General features: G+C 35.8%; 2 protein-coding genes across 5 annotated transcripts; both read left to right on the top strand.

Moving 5' to 3' along the window:
• Window positions 1–8,926: 8,926 nt before the first annotated feature.
• Window positions 8,927–21,600, top strand: LOC117126473. Of its 4 annotated transcripts, none has more exons than XM_033274483.1 (4): window positions 8,927–18,516; window positions 18,609–18,653; window positions 18,730–18,796; window positions 19,491–21,600. In XM_033274483.1, exon 4 carries the CDS (start codon window positions 20,071–20,073, stop codon window positions 21,550–21,552), a length of 1,482 nt encoding a protein of 493 aa, XP_033130374.1. In that variant the 5' UTR covers window positions 8,927–18,516; window positions 18,609–18,653; window positions 18,730–18,796; window positions 19,491–20,070; the 3' UTR covers window positions 21,553–21,600. The 4 variants fall into 4 exon arrangements, with proteins under 4 accessions (XP_033130374.1, XP_033130373.1, XP_033130372.1 ...); XM_033274482.1 differs by having other exon boundaries at window positions 18,592–18,653; XM_033274481.1 differs by having other exon boundaries at window positions 8,927–11,733; window positions 11,833–21,600.
• Window positions 13,998–14,601, top strand: LOC103828633. The gene is made up of 2 exons (XM_033275940.1): window positions 13,998–14,171; window positions 14,326–14,601. The coding sequence occupies exons 1-2, from the start codon at window positions 13,998–14,000 to the stop codon at window positions 14,599–14,601; spliced, it is 450 nt and encodes a 149-aa protein (XP_033131831.1).
• Window positions 21,601–23,870: the final 2,270 nt, after the last annotated feature.

The raw sequence follows: 23,870 nt of genomic DNA, 5'->3' as shown, positions 1-23,870 counted from the left end.
TGATCTAAATAGCTGCATTGTATTTTTAATATCAATTGTTAATTAGTAAACAATCACCCTTTTCAAGATTTTTATCTATATAAAATAACCCTTCTTTATAATAATATATTTCGTATTTTTCATATTATCTGTGCATAGTTGATACATCATATTTTCTGAGACTTAAAATCTTAAATTTTGTGGTGTATTGATATCAGTGAACTATTAATAAAACCACTAAACTAAATGAACTTCTAAAAATATATAATTTTTTTAATGATAAAAGAGAATGTCTTTTTGTTTATTTTTAAAAATTGAGAATGATAAACTAATTTCAAGACAGTCACCAGCCTAATGAGCTATGATTAAATAATTACTGTGATATTTCTTGGTTTGTCAGCATTACTGTAAATAATTCTACACATATTAACAAAAGACAGCGAAAATGTCATTTTTCCATGGGAATATAAAGCTTTGCCAAAGTTGTGTAGTCCCGAAGTGATCTCCTCAAACCGTCCATGCTTCTCTCCACACATGTTTGTACAACACTGCCTCACGTTGAAGTCTATAGCTGACCGGTTCGAGGCGCAGTTGCAAAGGCTGCTCTCAAACCCTAGGCCTGATCTCCAATCAGGAACCAGAGAAGCAATCTCTCCATCGATCATGTTAGCTATCTTTGTCACATCACGGTCGTCCATCTCCAGCTCTTCCACCATCTCTTTTGCAACGCTAATTGCTGTGTCGCTTTCTATGTCAAATGGGAAGTATATGTTCCTCACAAGCCCTGCAATGAGAGGAAACTGTTTATGGTCTGAAACATGGAACTTTTAGAACCAAAAAAAGGTTGTGTGGTCACAAACTTTCCTTGTGCCCACAATAACACTTCGTGCATCACCACCATGTCCAAGAATTCAAACCTGTTTGTGAATGGAAGAAGACATTCAATAAATAAGATGACCAAGGTGAGAACTGAGTAAAAAAATTAGCAGCAGCTACACCATGCCTAGTATTCAAAAAATAAGAAAATAGCTTCTAGTGATAAATACATATGTTTACAATATCAAATCTTTACCTTTTAACATAGCATAGACTTCATTATTACTCTCCATGTTGTTTCTTGTCTGCTCTGCTGCCAATAAAAACAGTTTCTCTCTAATGGAGGCACCGACGTAGCGCGACTGACGCTTCTCTCTCTCTTCACCTGGTCATTCAGACAAAACTTGCAAGCCATATAAAAGCAACAAACATGACACAAACTTCTTTTTAACGCTAACGGCGATAAGTAAATGACGAAGACAAAGCCCTCAAGCAGATAATAGAAAAGTAATTACCTCTGTATTTTTTGTACTCTAAATCAACATAAGGTCAAAGAGAACACCAGGAATTCTTGAACACTTGCAAAAACCAAGAGACATCAATTACCCAATCATATACTCTCGCTCAGATATGTATTTGTTTTAAATATTTTCACTTGCTCTACCAACGAAGCTAAGCTATGAATAACATAGCACAATTTGGTAGCTAAACAATGCGTAAAATCACTTACATTAATATTTTTTCAGTGTCCAGATCTTTCTGTTCAGATAGCCAAATTTGGATCCTAGCTTTCTGCATGACAAATACATAAAAACTAAAAAACCAGACGAATCATAAAAGGAATTGATAAGTTAAAACCGTTCAAATCCATTGTTTTGGAGCTTAAACTTTGAAGAAACCTACAATTCAAGTTATAGAGCCACCGCAAAAACACCGCAAAACAAAGCAAATTCAATCAAACAATACAAAGAAAACAATACCAACACATAAATGAAAGAGAAACGATTATAGGAAACGTACAATTAGTTGGATCATAATCCTCTCAGCTTCAATCTTCTTCTTCTCCGCCACCGCTAAAGTCCCCTTGAGTCCCTCAATCTCAGCCCTATAGACATTGCTCTTCTGCTCTAAGTCAATGCTCGTCTCACCTGCTTCATCCAACGCCACCACTAACTTTCTCCTCTCCTCTTCAAATCCACGGTTCTTCTCTTCTCCATCAGTTCTAAGCTTATCGTTAGCTTCATTCAAACGTTTGAGAACAAAATCCTTCTCCCTCAAACAACGTTGCAGATCCTCGTTCGTTCGCTTCAACTCAGAGATTTCTCTGGCTTTCTCCTCGGATTCATAACCTTGCTTCTCGATTACAGATCTCGCCTCTTGAATCTATCAACTGCTTGTTCTGAACCTTCTTTAGGTTCTCAAGAAGCTTCGTTTAGGCTCTGAAGCCTCCTCTGAGCTTCTCATTCACGGCTTTGACTTCGTCTAGCTCTTCGTACACCTTCTCCATCGTTTAAGCTAATAACACTTTCACTGTAACCACCTACAAAAGCAAACGAACAACAAATTGAGCAAATCGAGATCTAAACCCTAACCAATCTAAACGGAATCGAAATCATAAAGAAGGAATTGATGGATGGAGATGTAGTGGAGTATTGATTGTGGAGTTCTGGATCGGGAGAACTGAAACAATGGTGAAGAAAGGTGAAGACGAAGAGCGAGAAGCGTAGAGCTTCGTGTTATCCGTCTTGCCTTGAAGTTTTTTTTTTATTCGAATTGGGTAGCAAAGCCCAACACGAACCGGAGAAGCCCATCAAACACAGTCCGTACGTAAGCAAGAGATCTGCTACCCAGTTTTTTTGCCAGCATGTATTATTGGAATGTTTTGATTGGTTAAATATATTTGCCTACGTGGACAGGCTAAAAACACTCCATATTCACCTTTTAGTATAGGATAGATATTAGAAATAGTTTAAACAATCATATTGGATCTGTTTAATCTGATTTACTCAATGTCACACATAATGATCAATCCTTAATCTACCTAAGATACAATACTAAGATACAATAGCTAAGCTGAACTCTCAAGTCACTCACTTATTCAAAAGTAAACGCAATAGAGACAAAACCTTGCACTTGTTTCTATTTCTCTCAAAAGCACACCTCAAACCTAATTCGAGTTCAAATATATATCAATGTGTAACACAATATTCCATTTCCCAATATTCTCTGATAACACCATTTTTTTTGTTTGCCAGTACAACAAACTTTCATAACCAGTAACAGAACGACACAAACATTTTTCAATAACTATCACTTTTTTAAGTGTAACACGAACATCTTCATGTATTCACTTCCTCTGCTCCACGACATTCCAATCACCAACCAGCTCAATTTCTCTGAGCTTACAGTTACTACACTACACATACAGTATTGTCACATTTGTTGTGGTATATGATGGTGCATTGATGTGGAAAAATTTATTCAATTATACCATCTCTTATGAGTTTGCCAAAGGTCATGTGCATGATAATTATATGGTCGAGTTCCTAATTCTTCTTACTCGTCGTAGAACAACAGACCTCGATTGTACATATTGTTGAAATCGTCCATGTGTAATGCCTTGACCGATACCAATTATGTAATGCCTTGACCGATACCAATCGCGTCCACTAGAGAAAACTATTTATGTATACTATTCACATATGGCTTCTACCTTCGTCAGACGACAGATATATTCATTAGTTTAAAAATTTTGACTGTTTCTATACAGGTTACCACTATGTCTATTTACGTATTTTATTTCATTTGTGTTGCAAAATAATCACTTTCTAATTAGATCTTCCATTTTGATTTTTTTTCAAAATTACGCACTTTTGATTGCTGAATAATTTAATATATAGGCAAAGCGCATTTTAATACTAACATATATAGTTAAATGATTATTTTAATATGCTCTATCCACAATCATACTATCGGAATGGGAAGTGTTGTATATATTCTAGCTCATTTATTATTATTATTATTATTATTATTATTGTTATTATTATTATTATTATTATTAAATATTCTAGCTCTTAGGTTTGTTTTATCTCTAATACTTTGTCCGTTCCACATATATAAAAGTTTTAGAGAAAAATATTATACAAAATATAATTTTTGTATTTTTTATAAATTTATATTTATTTAATAATTATACATTGTAACTTTCAAAAAAATAATTGTATTTATTAACTTACTATTGGTTTAACTCTATTGAAAATTGATATTCATAGAAAATAATGCATTTAAGATATAAAATTCATTTATGTTTAAATATTTATGAACAATTTTAAAATAGTATCTTTGTAAAATGGAAAGAAGATTTGTCATAGTGTGCTATATATTATTTTCTAACGTATATGGCTGCTAATTGAATGTTCCAACCAGCAAAGATGAATAAGTTTTGGCCAAAAACTACCCAAAAAAAAGTTTTAAACCACATATATAGCTTAGCCTACGAGTGAAAAAAAATATTCTCTCCGTTTCTGAAAAAAATCATTTCTATTATATTCATGCTTATCAAAAATAAAAATAAAAATATACAATTATTTTAATTATTTAATTTATTACATATTTTTTAATAACTATCAACCAATAGTATTTAAACAATTTAAATATTCTAGTTAGAGTTTTGTAAATACAAAAGTACCTTAAATATAGAAAATTTATCTTTATAAAAAAATAAAAAAATCTAGAAAATATTATTTTCGGAAAGAGGGAGTTATATAACAAACACTCATAATCAAGTAGTTGGAATTTTTTTTGAAACAAATCTAAAATTATCTATTCTATAAAAAAATTGTACGTTTCAACATGAAGTAAAATTGCCCAAAACACAATTTATAAATACGAGACCCAACTAGAAAATATTATCCTAAAATGAAACTATCATCTATAGACATTGAAGAGACAAACTAACAAAATATCACTAGGCTTTGAGGTCCAAAAACTGAATTAAAATGTCCATAAAAATGATAAAATAAGAACTAGTAAAACCGGAGACACCAACGAGCGGCCAAGAAAACTTAGTGGTGTAGTTGTGGGTGCTTCTCTTTCTACCACACTAAGAAGATGGATCATTATGCATCACCCACTTGTTCTTAATTTTGTATTCTAAATATTTTATTTTCAAAGCGTGTGAATTTGTTTTGCTAAGTTTATTTTTTCTATACTAAAATAGCCTGTTTATTTTAGAGTTAACAAAATTGCGTGATGCAAAAAATAAAGGCTTCAGCATGCATTGGCGTCCACGTAAGTCCTTCTCAAGTCTTAAAGACAAGGTTCTCATTTGATCAAAAAAAAAAGACAAGGTTCTTCTTGAACGGTCCATAATAACTAAAAAGAAAAATATTCTCGTTCAAGTATGGATGGATAGATATTGATCCCAGATGGCCACTCCCACATTTTTAAAACCCAACTAAAAATAAACTAGAGTTTTTTTTGTGTGAACATTATATATCCCCTATATATTATTTGATAAGCATTTCAACATTTTTTTGTAGCCACGTGTCATCATTAGAATGATTCTTAAAGTCTTTAGAAAAATAAGTTGGTCCATCTAAATATATAATAAGCTTTTTATTAAACCACAATAAATACATTATTAATGTGCTTCATTATTTCCATAAGATTACGGAATTGTCTAATGTGGCTAAAGTATATATGACAATTAATGATTTTGAATAATAAAGATTTGATAAAAATAAGTGTGTATTATAATTATATTTGTTTAATTTTAAGCTATTAAAATAAATTAAACAATCATAGTAACCATATAATAAAAATTAAAAAAATTATTTATATATCATATTTTGAATTTTTAAAAAGGAGTATAAATTACTAAAACTGTTAAAAGTTTCACATTCAAATTTGGTAATCTATGATTTAAAAATTTTGTTATGACATGATACAAATAATTAAAAAATAATATAAGTTGAAAGTCTTATTTAATAAGTATCAAAAATAAAAAATATAGAAATATATATTTCATTTTAAATTAAACTATATGCCATATAAAAATACATAAATATCTTAATTTTAAAATTTTCTTTGAACATTTTTTGATAAAAAATTTGAAAAAGTATTGACAACTTAATTCTTAAAAATATTATAAATTACTTAAAAAATTAATTCCACATTGAAAATTTTGTTATCACTAATTTAGAGTTTTGCTATAACAGATACTAATAATTAAAAAATATGTGCAAAAAGCATCATATAATAAATATTAATATTAAAATATACCATATATATGTTACTATCATTTAAATTTAATTATATATCATATCAAATAGAAAAAATATTTTTTCGATTTATAAAATTTATTTATATGTTCGAACCAATTTAATTATATAAGTAGTAGATAATGACTTTTTAATTATTCAATATATATTTATTATTTCATAATATGTTATAAACTTATAATATATAAAATAATTTATATATATAATGTTCATCCCGCGCAAGGCGCGGGTCTTAACCTAGTCTTATATATTAAAACAGAAGTCACAACCTTGATTCATGTGTGATTTTTTAAAAAATGGACCTAATGGACCTATTCATAGAAATTCATACTACATTTTAATTCAGACTAATAATAAATAGAAATTTTAAAATATTTTAATCATAATATCTTTTGATATCTTTTCATTTTAAATATAAATATATTTATTTTAAATCTAACAAATCTGTTTAAAAAGATTTTTACAAGATCTTCATTTTCAAAATTATATTTAAATATTTTCACTAATTTTGAAATTAGTTTAAAATATTATTATACATTAATATATTCAGTTATATAAAATGAAAAATAAAAAATCTATAATATTTATTTATTATATAATCATAATCAATCATATTAAAATAAAATTATTATATTGTGCTAAATATAATAAAATTGTATTAAATTTATATATTTATATATTTTACATTCGTAATTATAAAATATTTATGTTCAAAAATAAAATCTAATATGTTGGTAAGATGGGTTAACATTATCAAACTATATAATACTTGTATAAAAATTAACATGTATTTCTTTGTAACCTGCTAATTGTATGTTTTATTTTAATTAAAAAAGCCTTTAAAATATCTAATTAATTTTGTAATTATAATTAAACTAATGTACAATTTTGTATTAATATTATGATATTAATTTAATATAATAGTTTTCAATAAAAAATTTGATTTTTAACTAATAAGATTTTTAATTTAGAATTTTGTATCACATGATTGAAAATATGCTATCATTGACAATTCAAAATAAATAAATTAAAGTATTGCATGTGAACTATAAAATTATTGTCTTTTAAAATGTTATATTAAACAATTAGTAATATGGTACATATTAAAATGATATACCATTAATAATGTAAAAATAATATTTATGTGTATAAAAATAAAAATAACCACCCGTACGATCTAGTTTTATGTTGTAGCACAGCGAATTTTCATCTACTGGTGGGGAAATTTTCAGTCTGTTGCGTTCTTTAAACTAGACATAAATAATTTCTGGTATTCCTTTTTCTACCTTTGAAGCAATATTCACTGGATATGATTTTTTGTTTTCTTTTATTACTGGAACTCCGGGTTCCACCCGTAAAGCCCTGACTAACTTGGAAACGAGTTTTTTAAAAGAAAAAAAAAAACCTTGGAAAGACTGATGAGCAGGCCCCTTATCTCACAAAGATGTAAAAACAATATCTCCAAAAAAAAAAAAAGTTTAAAAACAATATCTTACAAAGACGTTAATAAAAACAATAATCACTGTTTAGTACAAATGCTTCCATGCAAGACAACCACAGATAAAATATCCGAGCCAAAATCTAAGTGGTCCATACGTAGAGTTTACTCACAGTGAAACTGAACCAGCACACTGTGCCACCACACACAACTGACACAAGTCATATTGGTAACGTCAATTGCTTATTAATTCATCGTTTATTAACAAGAAAAAATCAATGATAATCCTACTAATGAATAGTGATGGAACGTGCTAAAGGTTATGATGGTGAGTTTGTATAGTCAAAAAGCAATAAGATTCGCGTGCTTATTATTTGTGTTTATGTTTGAGTTTACTTTAAAAAAAATTCTTTATTTTACCACTCCATGATACCAAATCTCATGCGCTTATATGATGCGAATTGCATTTCTATAAACAAAACATCCTTAGTTTGGGTGTGGTTCTTTTTTTAGTTTGGGTGCTGGTTCATTTGCTAAGATATACATTTTTTTTTTGGTAAAATATTAAAATTATTATACCAAGATTTTAGTTTTTTACAAACGAACACAGAAACAGAGTAGCAGAAATGCATAAATTGAAACTAAACAGAGCACCTAAAGCAGATGAACTTTAAGAAAAGAAGACGGGATCCAGAAAGGGACCGACATTAACACTGCAGTGACGGACCTTTGCAGAGACATGATCGGATCGAGCTCCCAGTTACCGCGAGCCGGAGAGAAATGCGCCCTCATACCTTGAAGCACCGGGTCCTACAGCTTCCAAGAAGCCCTCACATCAACACCTACACAAAGAATCAAACGTCTCGCATCCGCAAGCCCATCTAATATCACACCTCCGGCAGCACGAGAAGGAGTCCACAACCGGTGATGCCGTCGTTCGGGATAAGAGTCTGGAGATTGCTGCCTCCATCCTCTCAGACCCGAGACCGTATACACCCTTTTAACCCACCACTTATATAGAGCAATGAGACAGGTTGGGCACACCTCCTCCGGAGTTATAACCATCGAACTAGCAAGAAGAAAATCGAGAGCAAAGCTAACACCTTTCCACTCTCCACGGACCCAACCCGCTTTCATAGAAGCGCAACCGCTAGAAGGTGACAAAACGATAGAGAACCGGTGACAAGGAGCGCCACACCATGGAACCAACTCCAACTTCGGGGAGACGCAAGAACCACACACGCCGAGAGGATCTCGATAAACGGGGGTGACGTCACCACCACGCGCCGTCACAAGAGAGAACCGGAAGGGAAGGATGACGACCAACCCCCGATCTCACCACGGGCTTTCTCTAGAGACCACCAGAGAACACAAAGAGGAGTAGAGAAGCTTGAGCAGATCCACAAACGCCAAGCCCACTAGAAAACCACCGCAGCAAAGCCAACAACCACGCTCCACCGCCAGTGAGACCAAGTGAACTTATCCCACGTCTCACGCGCCACCGTCTCGAAAAGATCTAGTCAGAGAAAGGAAAAAGTCTCCGAACAGAGATCCCACGGCAAACCAGATAAAACACGAGGGGAGCGGAGACTGTCCTCAAGCCCTCCAAAATCCACCACGCACACACCGGATCTGCACCAGGAACCGCCGGATCTGAAACGGAGACTCCTCAGACCAAACCCAACCCTAGCCGCAAAGAGAAAGAGAAGACCACAGAGATGAACAGAGAAGCGAAAAAGGAAAAAGAAACACGGTGGGGGACCACCGGCGACCACCTCGAAAGGACACAGCAGTCGCCGGAGGAGAGCTGTGGCCAATTTGAGCTTTTCTGGTGAGAAGCAAGAGAAAAATAAAGAGAGAGAAAAAAAATATCTTTTTTCCTGATTCCTTGCCAATATATACATAATCATGTGAACAAACACATATGTTTAAAACTTAGTTTGAGGAATTTTCTAACAGCCAAGATTTGAATTACTACGTGTATAATCAAAGATTTGAGCTAGTGTTGTCCATAAACTCAGACGACTAAATTTTACGCAACACAAAATATCGTACAATATTGTGCGATACCTTATAAAATGTGCCATACTTTTACCAAAAAAAACAAAGTGCCATACACTACGTTGTCTGTGTGAAAAGATCTCGAATATGGTAAATAGTCCCCAAAAAATGTATCACAAATCTGGTAAGCAGTGTTTTGAAACCCGACCCGGACCCGCGGTTGAACCGCTAAACCCGGTGATCCAGAAAAAATCTGGTTTGGGTATTGTGAAAAATCCAATATTTAGAAACCCGCAAAAACTCGCAAAAATCCACTAAAACCCGGAATCCAATACCGGTTGAACCACCGGTTGAACCAATAAATAACTTTTTTTAAGTTCTTAGATTATGTTTTATACTAGTATTATGGCCCTTGCTATGCAAGGGCAAAATAATTGTCAAATTAAAGATGAAAAACATTACATTAGTTAACTTTTTTTTTTTTTGAGAAAAAGCTTTAGTTACCATTGTTTACCACTTAAATGAATACAGAAATACACATCTTTAATAGTTGACAACTGCTTTTGTGGATGAACTCGAGGTCTTGAACGCATTTGAGAAACGAAACATTCGATGGAGCTTTAAATGAGAGTGTTAAAGACATTTCATCACCATTATTATTAGACTTTGAGGAGTTGGTGCTTCTTGTTCTATGTCTTCCGTGCTTAAATATTTTACGCAATGAATACATGTGTTAGAAATTTTCTGAGTTTTATGTGAAACTTATAATTTACGGTGTTTTCTGATCTTTTAAATGTGGAGATTTCAGTTTATTTAGATGCAAAAGAAGTGAAGGTAGTGGGACGGTAAAGATATTGGAAAACAGTTTCACCAATAGAACTGAAAGAATTTTTAATAATGGAAGATTAAAAAAAATAGACAATAATTAACTTTATCGAAACAATACAAAACAGAATATGTAAAAAAAAATCAAATGAAAAGGACAGTGAACAAACAAAGAATCATGGGTTGTGGGCTACTTTTTTAAAATTGTTCTACGGTTTCTGTTATTTTTTTCTTTTAAGCATTATTTTTCTTTCAGACTGTTCTCTATTCTAATTTTTTTTTTGAAAAATAGATTTTCCACATGTCAGGTTTAGATTGGTGATTCGACTTGCGCTTTAGTATATAAGGGATTCTAAGTTTCTAATTAAGAAGTTAGGTGCTGTAGAAAAAAGTTAGGTTTTCCTTTTTCAGTTTTATATTTTGATTTTTAGATTTTGATGAAGATTTCACTATGCCACTTAAAGAAAATGAAGTGAACGATGGTAGAGAAAACCAAAATTAGTTTATGTGATTTGGTGTTAGTTTATTTCCGTTATTGACAATTTATTACAATGATGTTTAACTTTTAGTTTATTTTGAATTTGAAGTTTAGTTTATTATTCACATTAGACATTTTTATATTTTTATTTTTTCAGATGTCATAATTCTTACTTTGTTACATAAAATTTTAAATAGTCTAAACAATTTTTTGATATTTTGTATGTCAAATGAAAATAAAAATATAAAAACTAAAGTTAAGTGTTTTCTAAATATTTTTTAAACATAAAATATATACATATCCAAACTATTATTTTATGTTTTCAAAAATATTTAGAAAATATTAAACTTTAGTTTTTATGTATTTATTTTCATAGATAATATATTATTATATAAAAAAATTAATTCATTTTTTAGTCCGCAGTTCACCCGCGGTCGACCCAGTGACCCAGCAATCCGGTAAGTCGTCCGGTTCAGTGTCTGGATCGGGTTTAAAAACATTGCTGGTAAGAGTTCGTAACTCCATATTATATCAATATGCTTCATTCTAAACCAAATTATTAAAACGTACGGGTATTTGGTTATCTGCTAATGATTCGATTAAGCATTATTGGACTAATTCCAATTGGGCCTAACTTGGATCAAATTTAGTGGGGTTTATTGAAATGGGAATTTGGAAAAATACTAGGGATTTTATATATGATGGGTTTTATCTGAATCTATCTGGATTTTAGGGATTTTACCAGAGATTTTAACGAGGGATTTGTTAGAATTTTTTTAAAAATATATATATATTTGCTAAGGTATTCTTTGCTCCACGGAATGGAAGAAACCAAAGTTCAGAATGATTCTTCTACATGCTATCATTGGTCCGTCAGTTTCCGCAAGATAAGAAGCATTTCTTCGAGAGAATTGGTACGAGGTTCTTGCAAAAACGTGCATATTAGTGTAATTGGGCTTGACGTGTTTCCTAAAACCAAGTCCTTTCAAATCTTAATGTGTCTTTTATAACAGCGGTCTCTTGCTACTGATCTCCAATATCTTTCTATGGAGATGTGCAAGAAACAGTCTAAGAGCATGTTTATTGATGTCCATTAAAGAAAGGTTGTTAAGCATAATTACAATTAAAATAAAGAAAAAAAGGAAGAAAAGAGGTGAGACGTACCTTATTTAAGCAAAAGAAGGGACGTTGCTTCCATTACTTCTTCATCTTTTGTTTGTCTCTCTTTCTATGATCCCACTTAAGAGACATTTAAGAGTTTTACCATTAAACATGCTTTTAGAAACGCTTTACGTAAAGAGGTATGCAATGAAGCGTTTGAGACTACAAAAAGAGGTATGCAATGAAGCTCTGTAGATTGTACATTATCCATGCTTTGGCCTTCACTATATGTGATGTTGTATCTCCTTATCGTTAAAGTTTTTTTTTTGTTATGTTCTGCAGCTGTGCTTTTGCTTATATGAATATTCATAGATTCTCATCAGGATGGAGGCGGTTTAGAGATGAATCTCAACGGAGGCAGCTCTAGAGCAGAAGATGATGACTTCGGTGATATAGTATGACTCTTTTGTTACATTCTACAACTGTTGTTCATCTTTTTGTATATGATCTGTAACTATGCAAGCTATGCATTTTTGTTTCAGTTATTTAGAATTTAGTGAGCATCAAATGAGCAAGAGCAAAAAGAATGAGGAAATATCAGAAAAGAGGGAGAAAGAGATTCAGCAGGTTAGTGCTTGCAACTCTTTAATGCTCTTAATTGTTAACCTTTGTCATTTTCTCCTTGTTTTGTGTCATCTGCAGGTTGTTGATGCCGATGGTTTGGCAAAAACCACTTTAGGCTGTTCTCTTGTATTGGACCCAGTTCGGGCTGGACCTTGGGCCTGAGGCCTCTTTTAAGTTTTAATGAATTTGTGCACAAAAAAAAAATCATCACGGGCAGAGCGTACATAGAGAAACGGAGGTATGGTTATGTGTACGTAACAAACGGAGGTAGTCTTGGCACTGTCAAGGACCAAAGCTGATGAAGAAGAAACATACGACGACGTTGAATTTATTAAACAAAGAAGATGAAAATTATTTTTTTTATTTATTTATTTTGAAATACCATCTAGATGGTATTTGTTTCTAGTGAATTTTGTCTATAAAACTAATTATCTATATTTTCAAATAACTCTTGGTAAATATTATAAGCGAAATCCTTGTTTTCCAATAAGGAGAGATTTGAAAGAGTTTGAATAAATGATTAATTCAATAAGGGTGGATTTGATAGAACTTTTATAAATACTCAATACAATAAGGGGAGATTTGAACAAAAACTAGGATTCTCTAAAATCATCAATACAATAAGCCCCCCTTAAAGATTTATTTTAGAACACTATAAAAAAGTGACTCGATAAAGTTTAAATGTTTTTACATTAGGTCGAGTGTTCGATTTACAAATAATACAATTTCTTAAATTATAAAATGTAAGGTTAATCGAAATTTCCAGAACTATTTGTTGTTGTCGTTTCCAACGAAGAGAGTATATCCATCGAAGATATCATACATTTAAACCATCTGTCAATCCAATAGTTTACAGCAAAAACTAAGCTAAATCTGACAACATATAAACCAAATTCAAACCAAACATTAATCATATTCTGTTGGGACTAAATTTCATAGCAAAAAAAACTTGATTGAATCCGGATTGAATCGAGTTAAACCTCTGAAACTTGATGCCTACTTTTAAACTTCAAAACGATACCACGAAGTCTTTTCTCCATTTTATATCAGGATAACTATTACATTTCCTTCTAAATGAAACATCACTTAAAGCCCAACAAAAAAAATAATCTTACACATATACTTTGTAAATACAAAAGCCCATTGCCTCATTAGTTATGTCTAAAGTTTTAAAATAAAGACCTAATTTGATCCTGATGGATCATGGATGACCCCACAAAACACCGCGACAAACTCCGTCACTAACATATTCACCGGTGGTGGTAGCTTCTACGTAAACCTTGCTAAATATTCGGATCCCTAACCCTAGATTGCCGCTGTTAACCTTAATTTCTTCCAATTCTCACTCATCAGGCTGAAACCCTCGAAGATCTTTCTCTACCAGGGGAAAATCATGTACTTTTTTTTTAGTTCAAAACCTTTGATTTCTCTTCTCTCTCTCTCTCTTTTGAAAATGGGTGACAGTGAAGATGAAACCGGATATCCAAAGAAGTTTTACCCTCTGAATCGACTAAACCATCTTATGTATACCCGACCCATTCTCAAACGTCACGCGTATTACCGCGAAGAGGATGATAACAAGAAGACGAAAAAATCAAAGAAGACAAAGGAGAAGGATATAATCATCGTGAAAAAGAGAGGTTAAAGAAGATGCTTAAACCGAACAAATCAGTTTATGGGTACGAGTTTGTGGATCCAAGACATACGAACTAGAAAGACCATGACGAGGAGTTTGTGTTGTTGGAAGTACGGGGAGACAAGTTTCTGCAGTTGGGCTGTAGATTTTGAGGAACGAAGAGTGGGCCGAAGAGTGGAACGAACTAGCTGAAGAAGTGAGCGAAGAGCTTTGGTCAGAGAGGTCAAAGATGTCAGAGACGCAGTGTCGGAGAATGATTGATAGTTTAAAGAGGAAGTACAGGAAAAATAAGATCAAAGTCGATATACATGGGTCTTGTTCGAGCAAGTGGTTGTTTTTCAACAAGATGGATATGTTGTTTACTCTTCGCCTAAGCTGGAATTGGGGTTGGGTTGTTGTGTTGATTCAAGAGGGTTTATGATAAGCAACAAACTTGTTGAATAAACGTCATCAGTTGACGTGTGTTGGAAGAAACAATTGAGTCTTGTTTGAATCAATCTAGATGAATTATAGGACAATGAGTTTGTTGAGTTATTTCCGGAGTCAGTTTCGTTCAGTCTTTGTAATACGTTTGGTCTATTTAGATGTTCTCTTCTACGATGAATAAACTATGGCTGCAACTGGATTGACCATTTTTGGAATGAAATGCTTTGGAATGATCAATTCCATTAATTCCATAAAAAAATTTACCATTTAACATGAATGGAATGGAATGCTCATTCCATCAATTCCAAAAAAATCTAATCAAAATACAAAGCAAAACATTCCAAAACAATTTTGATAAGGAACAAATGGAATGAATCCATTCCATTTTTCTACTGCATTACATTCATCTTATTCCATTCCTTTCTATTCCATGTATTTATTTCTTGTTTTACCAGTTACAGCCTACACTTTTATATTATACTTGTTCTTGAGGTCTTTTAATCATTCTAAAGTTAACAAGTGGTATTAGAGCTTGATACGAACCTGGTGAGAGACAAAATAAAGATGAGTAAGAGAGATTCATTGCTGAGTATCCCAAAGTTTGATGGTGATTACGAGTAGTGGGCGATGCTGATGGAGAACCTGCTGAGATCGAGGAAATCGTGGGATCTGATAGAGACAGGGATCACAAGACCAGAACAAAGTGTGATCCTGACCGGAGCACAGGGAACAGAGCTTGCAAAGCTTACTCTCAAGGATCTAAAGGTGAAAAATTATCTATTTGCGTTGATAGAAAAAACGATCCTCAAAACAATCATGAAAAAAGATACATCTAAGGATCTATGGGAGTCTATTGAGAGCAAGTACCAAGGAAACGAGAGGATTCAAAGCGCCCTACTGCAGAGGTTGAAAATGAACTTTGAAGTCCTTGAGATGAAGGAAGGAGAAACTATCAGTGAATATTTCTCAAGAGTTATGTTGGTGGTAAATGACATGAGAAATCTTGGAGAGGAGATGAGTGACTCCAAAGTTGTAGAGAATATCTTGAAGACTCTAGTTGAGAAGTCCACGTATATTTTGTGCACTGTAGAATAATCCAGCGACATTAAAGACCTCTCGGTTTATGGGATGGAGAGCTCCTTGATGGTTTACCAACAGAAACTGATCAGACATGGAGGTGATGAAGAAGCTCTGAAGATATATAGCCGATGGAGACCAAAAGGAGGAAGAGGCAGAGGAGGATCTCCATCTTATGGAAGAGGTGGATATCAAGGGAGAGGAAGAGAAAGCTCAAGCTTCAATAAGGAGATAGTAGAATGTTACAAATACCACAAGATGGGACATTTCATCTTATGAATGTCCGGAATGTGAGAAGAGACCACGAAAGAAAATGAAGAAGTCTGGTTTCTAGACTCTAGCTGCAGTACTCACATGTGTGGTGAAAGAGATTGGTTAGTGTATTTTGACAAGAACTTGAGCAAAAATGTGAAGCTTGGAGACGATAGAATAATGATGGTCAAAGGAAATGGAAGCATTCAGTTGCAGATCAATGGATCAGTTCAGCTGATCACATCTGTGTATTTTGTGCCTGGCTTGAAGAGTAACCTACTGAATGTTAGTCAGTTACAAGAAAAGGGATAGTCATTGATGATGGTGTGTGTGTGTGGATATGGCACAAACACCAAAGGAAAATGATCTTCAGACGAGAATGAGTAAAAACAGAATGTTTGTGGTTCTTGCGGCTGTCAAGAAGCAGAATCAAGAAGCAGAAGGAAGCCAATGAAGACATATTACCTGCAAGTAGCAGATGAAAAAGAAGGTGATATGTGGCACAGGTGACTTGGCCATTTAAGCCACAGTGGAATCAAGGCTCTGGAAAAGAAGAAGATAGTCACGGGGCTGCCAAACTTTGATCATACAGAGGTTGAAATTTATGAAGTATGTATGAGAGGGAAGCAAATCAAAGTGATCATTCCAAAAGAGGGGTTATGAAAGTCAAGTCGAGGTCTTTAACTGGTTCACAACGACATATGCGGTCCGATCACACCGACTTCAACAAGCAAAAAGAAGTACATCATCAACTTTATTGATGATTTTAGTAGGAAATGTTGGAATTATTTCCTTTAAGAAAAGTCGTAGGCTTTAAAAACATTCAAGGAGTTCAAGGTTTTAGTGGAAAGAGAACTTGGACAGCCCCTTGTGTGCCTCCAAACTGATCGTGGAGGAGAGTACAACTCGAATGCCTTTCAAAAGTACTGCAAGGAGAACGGTATAAAGAGACAACTTACGGCTGCTTACACCCCGCAACAGAATGGAACAGTATAACGCAAGAACCAAACCATCATGAACATGACAAGGTGTATGCTGATGGGAATCTCAGTTCCAAGAAATTTCTGGCCTGAAGCAGCTCAGTATGCGGTGTACATTCTGAACAGAAGTCCAGCAACAACACTAGGTGATGTAACACCAGACGAAAAATGGAGCAACCACAAGCCCTCAGTCGCTCACATCAGGGCATTTGGATGCATTGGTTTTGCTTTAGTGTCTTATGAGAAGAAAACCAAGCTTGATGATAAAAGTGTGAAGTGTGTCCTGATGGGAGTGAGCAAAGATCAAAGGAATACCGGCTCAACAATCTAGAAACCGAAAAGATTGTCATCAGCAAGGATGTGAGGTTTGATGAAACCAAAGGAAGGGACTGGGGAGAAAGCAAACAAGACAATGGGCTGTTCTAGGAAGGACTAGTAGAAGAGGAAGAAGAAGATGGAACCATGGAGAATGGAAATGAAATAGAAGAAAAGAATGAAACACGAGATGAAGTGACTAATACATTTCAAGCAATAGAAGAAGTTGTAGGAAATGGGGAAGGAAACAGTGGTGAATCTCTACACGTGAATCAGTTGGAATATCAAAAAGAGCACCAATATGGATGAAATATTATGTAGCTGGACACCAGTTTCTTTATTCAAGAAGAAAACAAGATCATTGCAGTATTCACTACATTTGATGATGCATAGAGCTTTGATGAGACTGCAAGAGAAGAAAGATGGAGGGAGCAATAATAGCTGAGATCAAGCTATAGAAGAAAAATGAGACATATGAGCTATTTGATCTTTCAGCTGGTGCAAAGGTCATAGGCGTGAAATGGGTGTTCAAGACGAAGCTAAATGAATGAGGAGAGGTTGACAAGTAAAAAGCAAAACTGGTTGCAAAGGGCTATCATCAGAGGCAAGGAGTAGACTTTGAAGAGGTCTTTGCGCCTGTTGCAAGATGGGACACCATAAGAGCTGTTATTCTAGCTCTTGTGGCGCAAAGGATCTGGAAAATTCTTCAGCTATATGTCAAGAGTGTGTTCCTCAATGGTGAGCTGAATGAAGATGTTTACATCGATCAGCCTGAAGGGTTCGAAGCAAGAGAGACTACTGGGAAGATTTACAAGGTCAACTGTAATGACCTTCATATATTAAAAAAAAAGGACCTCTTGATTCTCGCTTGTGTCTCTCAATCTCAATCAGCTGCTTGCATTCATAGTTAATTATTTAAACATCACATGATAGTCACAAGCAGGCTGCTTGCTTGCTGGATTAATTAAAATTAAATCATGTGGCTGAGAGAGATTTCTTCAAAGGAAGGAATTAGTGAGCTGCTTAGTGGATGGTTATGAATCAGAAAGCCAGCTGTCTTATTCTCACCAAGACTTGTGTAATCTGAAGAAACTCAACTTAGCCATCAGATAATTAGTCACCACTTTCTTCTCTCCTGTCGTGAGAAACAAAAGAAAAAAAACAGAGAGCATTTTTAGAGAATTCAAGAGAGAAAGAAGAGAAAATCAGTGGAGAAAAATCAAGAGAGTTTTGGGTGTTGTTTCTTCAACCAGGCTGTGTTGTTGTTGATGTGTGGAAGAAGAAAGGTAATTAAACTGATCAGATCAAATCACCAGCCTTGCTCTGTTCTGAACCAAGTTTTGTTTCTATTTTGATGATAGTCATATTGTGAGCTTAGCTTGAGAGGAGTGTTCAGCCAAGATCAACCCTTCTAGTTGTTTTGGTAAGCTGTAGTAAAGTGGTTTGGATGTGGTGATCAGAGAACCTTATTAACCGTCATGAACCTTGTCCATTCTCAGGATCGTTTCAGCTCATTCGAGATCAGTTTCAGGCCTTCTTAAATTTGGTTTCAAGACTTGAATCAAGGTGAGTCTAGGCAGTTGGATGAATAAATCATGTATGAGTGTAGCATGATTTAGTTGCAGTGAATAGTCACGAATGATTAAGTGTTGTCTAATTATTCTTGAAGTGTTCAACTCATGTTAACTCTTAGGAAATTTTCTTAAGTGTTCATGGAGGTTTATCTATAACTTAGTACTTGTTCCCAAGTATTAATTATATATGCATTCATATAGTTAATAATTCATGGAAGTAATAATCATATGAAGTCTTAGTCAATACACATTACTTAAATATCCCCGTATTATACGAAGAGCCGTCACTTGTTCGTACGTGGTTCACGTAACGTTTCAAGTTGTACGAAGACACGGAGTTACGGTATTGCAGACTAGGGCCGTGTACTGGGTGACGATCCAGTGTCGGGTGTTCATCAAGTGATTATCCGAAGGAGATGAATTTTAATTATTTTTATTACCCGCTAAGCTCTTAGCCTTTTGTGGTTTCGGGTTTAGCATATGCCTATAAATATATATATATATATATAATTATGAGTTAAGGGCGGGTGATATGGAGCGATGTATAGGAAGAGATTCATAGTGATTATGTACTAATACTTGAATGATCATACTAATGCATTATTGTGATTGCTTGTGTTGATTTGTTGTGTTGTGATTCTAGATTCACTGAGTATTTGTTACTCACGACTCATTCGTGTGTGCAGGTAACCATTAGGCGGGAGATATTTTTCTCTTTTGGACTAGAAGGAACGGCGTAATCAGCGGTAGTTTTTGTTGTCCTTGCAACGAACCTTTTGATGTATATTTACTGTAAAACGTTGTTGGGCGATAGGCCGTAGGATAAAACTATAACGGTTTGTAAAATGTTTAAAGTAAATAAATAAGGTATAAAGAATGTTTTATAAACTACTAGTTCTCACATGATATTAGTCCTTGTCCGGGACAAACCAACTATCGAGTATTGCTTGTCGGGTTGAAAAGCCTAGAGTGATATCCGATAGGAGCGTCGGTGTTCTCAGTTTGTTGATCTAAGGTGATCAGAATTATTCTGGGAACCTCGGATCGACCTTCGGGGAACAACGACGGTGTCATTTCCGGTCATCTATGATCGGGGGTGCCACAAAGGTGGTATCAGAGCATTGTTATATGATGCTTGAATGGGACTTGTTTCAAATATTTTTCGTGTCAAAATGTGTCGCAAGGATAATTAGTATATGCTGGTTTGTTCCTTCTTTTTGAAATAGATAGAACTGGGTAGAAACTTACCATGATCTTTCCTTGCAGATGCCACCGAGACAGGCCAGACGTGGTGGAGCTTATCTACCGATACCTACTTCCTCATCTCCAGACTCTTCACTGCCATCTACTCCGGCACCACTTCCGACCCCTAGCTTTGAGGTTACACCTTCGGGCTCTAGCTTTGAGTCTGATCCATCTGAGGATTCACATGAGTATATTCCACTTCAAACGCCGATGCCTATGTCACCAGATCCGTATTACACAGATATAGAGGTCGATGTTGTTCATGATCATCCTGCCGATCATCCTGCCGCTCATGCTGCTGCCGCAGAAGATGTTCCACATGTTCATGCTGAAGCACCACCAGCAGCACAACCTGCGCCAGCGCCAGCGCCAACTGATCCAGCGATAGTGGCACTTCTAGAATTGATGGCGGAGATGGTAAACTTACAACATCAAACTCTTAATGCACAGCGTGCGCAGCCAGCTCCGGTACCTACCACGTCACATCCTGACTTTTTGAAGATTGTTATGCTCATGAAGAACTTGGGTACTAGACACTACCGAGGAGGGACTGATCCGTTCGAGGCTGATGCATGGTTACAGAACCTTGAGGGAAACTTTCGGGCGACTCGCTGTCAGGATGAGTTCAAGAAAGATGTGGCTGTGTACTACTTGGAGAAGGATGCATTGAGCTGGTGGTTGTGTGTAGACCGCTACCTTGGTAATGTGACAACTACTTGGTCAGACTTTCGTCAAGCATTTCAGCGGAAGTATTTTCCACCAGAGGCTAGAGATCGTCTTGAGGCTCAGTTCATGGCGTTGGTACAGGGAGATAATTCTGTTAGGAGGTACGAATCAGAGTTCACCCGCCTCAGGCGTTACGTTCACTACGGTCAGGAAGACGAGCCTATGATTATCAGGAAGTTCCTTCGAGGACTTAGTCCATACATTAGGAGCCGTCTTGAAGCTGTTGAGTTTGGTAGACTTTCTGACTTGGTGGAGCGAGCAGTGAATGTAGAAGAAGCTATCATCGCGGAACGCGCATCGTCGAGTCATTCCGCAGAAATACGACGCCAGGCTACCCAGAGTCAGCAACCGTCTCCGTCCATGATGGATCGAGGTCATAGAGGCAGAGCAGTTCGTGGAGGACGTTCAGGAGGACATCGTCAGAGAACTCAGACTTGCTTTGGTTGTGGCCAGAGGGGTCATATAGCTAGAGATTGTCCGAATGGAGGACAATACAGGCCGGCGGTACCACCCAGTGTTACTTGCTTCACGTGTGGAGAGCGAGGACATTACGCAACATCTTGTCCTCGTACCCACCCTACATATTCAGATGCACCACGAGCTCCACAGGCTGGATCATCTCGTTCCCCTTTACCCTTTCCCATACCACCAGCGAAGCGTCAGGCCATTTCTGGTAGGGCCTATGCCTTAGAGTTACCTGGACCACCGGGACCACCGAAGGGTCCTATCACAGGTTTATTTTCTTATCCTATTGAGTGTTGTGTGATATCTTTTTAAAAAAAAAAAAATTGATCGGTGCATTAGTAGATTAAAAAAAAAAAAAAAAAAAAAGAATGCTATGTGAATGGTTGAATTATTAATTTAACTTGAAGTCAATTATATATATAGGTACTTTGGCTGTGGGTGGAATTTCAGCCCATATCTTGTTCGATTCGGGAGCAACACATAGTTTTGTAGCTCCCGAAGTAGCGTCTAGACTCAAGGGAGAATTCACTAAGGTGAATTTAAATATTCCTGTTTTAACTCCCGGTGATCAAGTTCTTGAAACCGAAGGCTGCATCTTAGAAGTTCCGATCACTATCCAAGGCATGATTTTTCCGACCCATTTGTTAATACTTCCTTTAGAGCGGTACGAGGTCATCCTAGGAATGGATTGGCTGTCTAGTTACCGAGCTCATCTCGATTGTGGTCGAGGGAAGATTTTCTTTGAAAGAGATACGCAACCCTCTTTAGCTTACCAAGGCATTGTACCGAGTGTTGGAGTGTCGCTAGTTTCAGCCTTGAGAGTAGAGAACCTTCTGAAACAGAATGAAGAAGTGTATCTAGTTACCTTAATTGCTGGGAAATTAGACGATGAGAAAGAGCATAACTTAGAAGACATCCCCATAGTCCGAGAATACAAAGACGTGTTTAAGGCATTAGAGGAATTACCACCGTCCAGAAATAACCCTTTTAGTATAACTTTAGAACCCGGATCAGCTGCAATAGCAAAGGCACCGTACCGAATGGCTCCAGCTGAACTCGCTGAGTTGAAGCAACAGTTAGCTGATTTGCTAGATAAAGGTTTCATTCGTCCTAGTTCATCACCGTGGGGAGCGCCTGTGCTGTTCGTAAAGAAGAAAGACGGAAGTATGCGGTTATGTATTGATTATCGTGGAATCAACAACGTGACCATCAAAGACAAGTATCCACTTCCAAGAATTGATGAGCTTTTAGATCAGTTGCAAGGTGCAAGTTAGTTTTCGAAGATTGATTTGGCTTCGGGTTATCATCAAATTCCGATTTCCGAGACCGACATCATGAAGACTGCTTTTAGGACACGCTATGGACAATTCGAGTTCGTAGTAATGCCTTTTGGTCTTACCAATGCCCCAGCTGCCTTTATGCGTTTGATGAATGACGTATTTCGAGATTACTTAGACGAGTTTGTTATCATATTCATTGATGACATTCTCATATATTCCCGAAGTGCGGAAGAACACGAGGAGCATCTACGCATGGTTCTCGACCGTCTACGAGATCAAAATCTTTTTGCAAAGCTCAGTAAGTGTCGTTTCTGGAAAAGAGAAGTTGGATTCTTAGGACATCGAGTGTCAGAACAAGGAGTTTCTGTTGATCCAGAAAAGATAGCTGCTATCAAAGAATGGCCGCGTCCAACTTGTGTTACCGAGATTCAAAGTTTCCTTGGATTGGCTGGCTATTACCGGAAATTTGTTCAAGGGTTTGCAAGCATATTGAAGCCGTTGACTCTTCTAACTGGCAAAGATGTCGCCTATGAGTGGAGTACAGAAACCAAAGAAGCGTTTGATAAGTTGAAGGAAGCTTTAACCTCTGCACCTATCTTAGCTTTGCCTAAGCCTGGCCAACCGTATACAGTGTATACAGATGCATCTCATGTTGGTTTAGGTTGTGTGCTGATGCAAGACGATAGGGTAATCGCCTATGCATCAAGGCAACTAAGGAAGCATGAAATAAACTATCCGACACATGATTTGGAGATGGCCGCAGTTGTTTTTGCACTTCGAATTTGGCGATCATATTTGTATGGTGAGAAGATCCAAGTGTTCACTGACCATAAAAGCCTTAAATATCTTTTCACTCAACCTGATTTGAACCTAAGGCAAAGACGATGGATGGAGTTTGTAGCTGACTACGACATGCAGATTTTCTACCATCCAGGAAAAGCAAATGTGGTTGCTGATGCTTTGAGCAGAAGGAAAGTTGATGTGGATATCGAAAAGGAACTCCAGAACCTTGAAACAGAATTCAAGATGATTAGTTTGGCTACCTTAGAAGGTGAGGAAGGAGAACCTTTCGGATTACAAGCAGTGAGCCAAGCCGGTTTACTTGCTCGTATCCGAGAATGTCAAATAAGAGATGTTAACTTGAAAAAGATCCGAGAGCAGTTGATTGAAGGCAATTTTGGTGGATATCAAGTTGCGAGTGATGGAACCTTGTTACTCAATGGCCGAGTAACCGTTCCGAAAGCAGAAGGACTTCAGGAAGAGATTTTAAGAAGTGCACACCATTCTCTTTTGAGCATCCATCCCGGAAGCACGAAGATGTGTCGAGATATCAGAAGGTATTACCACTGG

Source organism: Brassica rapa, chromosome A07 (genome assembly GCF_000309985.2).
Source record: "Brassica rapa cultivar Chiifu-401-42 chromosome A07, CAAS_Brap_v3.01, whole genome shotgun sequence".
Taxonomy (NCBI): domain Eukaryota; kingdom Viridiplantae; phylum Streptophyta; class Magnoliopsida; order Brassicales; family Brassicaceae; genus Brassica; species Brassica rapa.
This window is presented reverse-complemented; position numbering and strand designations above follow the sequence as displayed.